The 5,000-nt window shown below is 49.8% G+C and overlaps 1 protein-coding gene across 1 annotated transcript in view; it reads left to right on the plus strand.

The window, feature by feature from the left end:
• cntrl (centriolin) overlaps positions 1–5,000 on the plus strand; it is an 86,448-nt gene that overhangs the window by 72,951 nt on the left and 8,497 nt on the right. Inside the window, exons 24-30 of the mRNA XM_030059735.1 lie at positions 6–169; positions 375–472; positions 716–842; positions 1,674–1,783; positions 3,807–3,863; positions 4,272–4,335; positions 4,687–4,785. Coding sequence (XP_029915595.1) covers positions 6–169; positions 375–472; positions 716–842; positions 1,674–1,783; positions 3,807–3,863; positions 4,272–4,335; positions 4,687–4,785 — 719 coding nt within the window. The remainder of the gene's footprint in view (positions 1–5; positions 170–374; positions 473–715; positions 843–1,673; positions 1,784–3,806; positions 3,864–4,271; positions 4,336–4,686; positions 4,786–5,000) is intronic.

The raw sequence follows: 5,000 nt of genomic DNA on the forward strand, positions 1-5,000 counted from the left end.
CCCAGCAGGCTGGCGGGACAGTGGAGGAGGCAGTGAGGCAGACAGCAGCTCCCCTCCTGTCCCGGGACCCTCCTCCTCCTCCTCGCCTGCAGCGGCCTGGCTGCTGTGTGGCTGTCCTGCAGCAGGGGGCGCTGTACTGCACTGCAACATCCCTGAGCACAGACACAGGGTCAGCACCACACACACACACACACACACACACACACACACACACACACTGTATTATCATTGTTATGATTAGTTGTAGTGTCATCATCCTGTCTGCTGTCATGTGGATCATCACAACCACACCACAACACTATGACCCTGTGTGTGTGTGTGTGTGTGTGTGTGTGTGTGTGTGTGTGTGTGTGTGTGTGTGTGTGTGTGTGCAGCACACAGAGGTGTGTGTCCATTCAGAGACACAGAGAGCAGCAGAGAGACTGGAAGACGAGAGGAGGAAGCTGGAAACCAAACATCTGAGACGACACAGGTCACACACACACACACACACACACACACTGAGACCACACAGGTCACACACACACACACACACACACACACACACACACACACACACACACTGAGACGACACAGGTCACACACACACACACACACACACACACACACTAAAAGACAATACTCATGCATGCTCTGTCTCTCATGTCTTTTTATTCTGATTTTGTGTGTGTGTTCGTGTGTGTGTGTGTGTGTGTGTGTGTGTGTGTGTGTGCAGGAGTGTTGTGGTGTGTGATGAGGTGGAGTGTGTAGAGAAAACTCTGCTGAAGAGGAGAGCTGAGCTGAGACAGGCAGACAGACTGCTGCTGGAGGCACACAGCTGCATACACACTGCCAGAGACAAGGTACACACACACACACACACACACACACACACACACACAGCTGCATACACACTGCCAGAGACAAGGTACACACACACACACACACACACACACACACACAGCTGCATACACACTGCCAGAGACAAGGTACACACACACACACACACACACACACACAGCTGCATACACACTGCCAGAGACAAGGTACACACACACACACACACACACACACACACACACACACACTCACACACACACACACACAGCTGCATACACACTGCCAGAGACAAGGTACACACACACACACACACACACACACACACACACACACACAGCTGCTTAGACACTGCCAGAGACAAGGTACACACACACACACACACACACACACACACACACACACACAGCTGCATACACACTGCCAGAGACAAGGTACACACACACACACACACACAGCTGCATACACACTGCCAGAGACAAGGTACACACACACACACACACACACACACACACACACACACACACACACAGCTGCATACACACTGCCAGAGACAAGGTACACACACACACACACACACACACACACACACAGCTGCATACACACTGCCAGAGACAAGGTACACACACACACACACACACACACACACACACACACACACAGCTGCATACACACTGCCAGAGACAAGGTACACACACACACACACACACACACACAGCTGCATACACACTGCCAGAGACAAGGTACACACACACACACACACACACACACACACTCACAAGTTAACGTGTGTGTGTGTGTGTGTGTGTGTGTGTGTGTGTGTGTGTGTGTGTGTGTGTGTGTGTGTGTGTGTGCAGGCCAGCTCAGTGCGGCAGCAGCTGTGGAGCAGCCAGTGGGAGGTGGAGGAGTTGGAGCGCAGAACGCAGCACAGCGCCTCCTGCCTGCTGCAGAGCACACTGCACCTCAGGTGAGCCTCACTGCACCAACACGCCGCGCTGAACGCTGCCACCCTGTGGACATTTTAAAAAGGATTTCTGACACCTTGTGTGCAGGGTTCTAAATTAACTTTTTTGATCACCAGCCAATGTGGCTGGTAACTTTCTAAAGTTATCAGCCAATCAGAATTTCCACTAGCCACATTTTTTCCGGTCAAAATAAGAGAGATCATGAGTGCCATTGAATGCATTTGATCATTTTATTAACATCATTGGCATGAAAAATGCACAGAAAGTACAACACATGCAACAAAATATACACAGAAAGTACAAAAATTTCATTTCTTTTTCATTCTGGTAATTTCCAAGACTTTTCTGAAGAAACTTTGATGTGCTTGCCTTGCGAGCGCCTGGACATGCGCTAAATCAGCAGCCCTATGCTGTTTGTGGGTTGTGTAGTGTTGTGGCTCTTGCCCAGGTGGGGAGTTGAACCCTGGTCTCCTGCATGGCAGGCAGAGATACTATCCACTGTGCCACTGGGGCTTGTGTGGGCGGAGCCAGAAATGAGGCTCTATGAAGCACACAGCATGAGTGACAGTGCTGCTTCTGTGAAAAATCACCTAAAAGTAGTGGTCAAACAAATGCTTTTTTCTCAATGATAGTAAGTCCGAGCAGAAAATAAAATGTACCATGAGAAAGGCAAGGCTTTGGGCTTTCGAACTGTGGCAAAATTTTCTAACTTATTTTCTAACTCCCAAAAATGTCTGTGTTTTCGCGAGTTAAAAAAGTGTGTTTCTCCTTCTCTCCCCCAGACGTCTGTCGCATTTAGTTGAACTTTACTTTTTACTTTACTTTACTGTTTAGCTCGCTCAGTCCCCTTTTTTACAGTCTATGCTCCCTGCTGTCGCTCCGAGTCCGTTCATTGTGTTTTCTGGCGTTTCCATAGTTTCTCGCGCAGGTTGCACTGCAGACTGTAGCATGTCTGCGCTCAGCCAATGGGCGTCTGATACGTCATCACGTAGCATTGCGGCAGTGTTCGTGGGAAATGTAGGAAGTACTGCCAGGGGGGCAAATGACCGAGAACTGCAGAGCGGCTCTGACTGACATGACTGCCTCATGCATCACCGGCCAAACTGGCTAGTAAGTTTTTATTAACACCCGCCAAAATGAATTTTAACCCGCATTTGGCGGGTTGGCGGGTGTTAATTTAGAACCCTGCTTGTGGGTGATGTGGTGACGTCGACCTGTGCTGCCTCCAGTTCACTGAAACTAAACTAGAAACTAAACGAGGTGTGGAAACACATTTTAGTTCAACTGGAATCAAAATAAAATGTGGGTTTTAAAGAAAAAACAAAAACAAATAATAAGAAAGGAGAAGAAAAAGAAAAAGAAAAAACACTACAATAACAATAGGGCTTCGCACTGTTCCAGTGCTCGGGCCCTAATGATACTGTGCACGTACGAAACAACCTACAGTAAAATCAGAGTGTGCGTGTGTGTGTGTGTGTGTGTGTGTGTGACGGTTACTGAGACTGGGACGTGGATGTGACTGGGAGTCTCTGCCTCCACAAAGTGAAGAGCTAATCTGACAAACAGCAGCCAGATTAGAATAAAACCACTGACTCAGCTGGGACCAGAGAACCCGGTCTGGAGACTCAGCTGGACTGGAAACTAAAATAAAAATGAAATAAAAATAAAAGCTAAGACTATAAAAACTCTGGTTAGAACAGGCGAGTTAGTAAAGGTTGGTGTGTGTGTGTGTGTGTGTGTGTGTGTGTGTGACGAGCACGTGGAGCGTTTGGGCTCCCTGAGTTTGTTTAAAGTGGCAGAGCTCAAACAGCTGACGTCAGCCTCTTCCCTCTGTAAGCCTCTCTGATCAAACGTCCTGCTGGAGGTCATGTGACTGCCCCACAGCGTTCTGGGCTGATTAGCATGAAACCCTGCAGGGCGTTGGTCTGACAGGCCGGCTGAAAGGGGCGTGTCCTATGACAGCGGCTTGGCTGGAAGGGGGCGGGGCTCTGAGCTCTGAGGAACTCTGTGCTTTCTGTTCCACAGAGAGACGCAGGAGGAGCTGCAGCAGCTCCACAAGGACACACACACTGCTGCAGACCGGTACTGACACACACACACACACACACACACACACACACACTGCTGCAGACCGGTACTGACACACACACACACACACACACACACACACACACACTGCTGCAGACCGGTACTGACACACACACACACACACACACACACACACACACACACACACACTGCTGCAGACCGGTACTGACACACACACACACACACACACACACACACACACACTGCTGCAGACCGGTACTGACACACACACACACACACACAGAGAGAGAGAGAGAGAGAGAATCACCTAAGTCTAATCAATTGATTTAATTTGATAATTTAACTTATTAAACTTATTAAATAATATATGCACAATGTATTGATTGATTAACTCTGTGTGTGTGTGTGTGTGTGTGTGTGTGTGTGTGTGTGTGTGTATAGACTGGCTGACCTGCAGTCAGCCTGTGAGGAGGCACAGAAGCGTCTGGACAATCTCAACAGTCAGGTAACACACACACACCTCAGTAACACACACCTCAGTAACACACACTTCAGTAACACACACCTCAGTAACACACACCTCAGTAACACACACCTCAGTAACACACACTTCAGTAACACACATCTCAATAACACACACCTCAGTAACACACACTTCAGTAACACACACCTCAGTAACACACACCTCAGTAACACACACCTCAGTAACACACACCTCAGTAACACACACCACAGTAACACACACCTCAGTAACACACACCTCAGTAACACACACCTCAGTAACACACACCACAGTAACACACATCTCAATAACACACACTTCAGTAACACACACCTGAGCCACTCCTCCCTGCAGGTGGAGCTACAGGAGCAGAAGCTGCTGCAGAGGAGAGAGGAGGAGCAGACTGCACTGGACCGACTGGAGGAGCTGCAGAGCCTGAGGAGCACAGCCCAGGTGAGGAGCACAGCCCAGGTGAGGGGCACAGCCCAGGTGAGGGGCACAGCCCAGGTGAGGGGCACAGCCCAGCCCAGGTGAGGGGCACAGCCCAGGTGAGGAGCACAGCCCAGGTGAGGGGCACAGCCCAGCCCAGGTGAGGGGCACAGCCCAGGTGAGGAGTACAGCCCAGGTGAGGAGCACAGCCCAGGTGAGGAGGGGCACAGCCCAGGTGA

Source organism: Myripristis murdjan, chromosome 9 (assembly GCF_902150065.1).
Source record: "Myripristis murdjan chromosome 9, fMyrMur1.1, whole genome shotgun sequence".
Classification (NCBI taxonomy): Eukaryota; Metazoa; Chordata; class Actinopteri; order Holocentriformes; family Holocentridae; genus Myripristis; species Myripristis murdjan.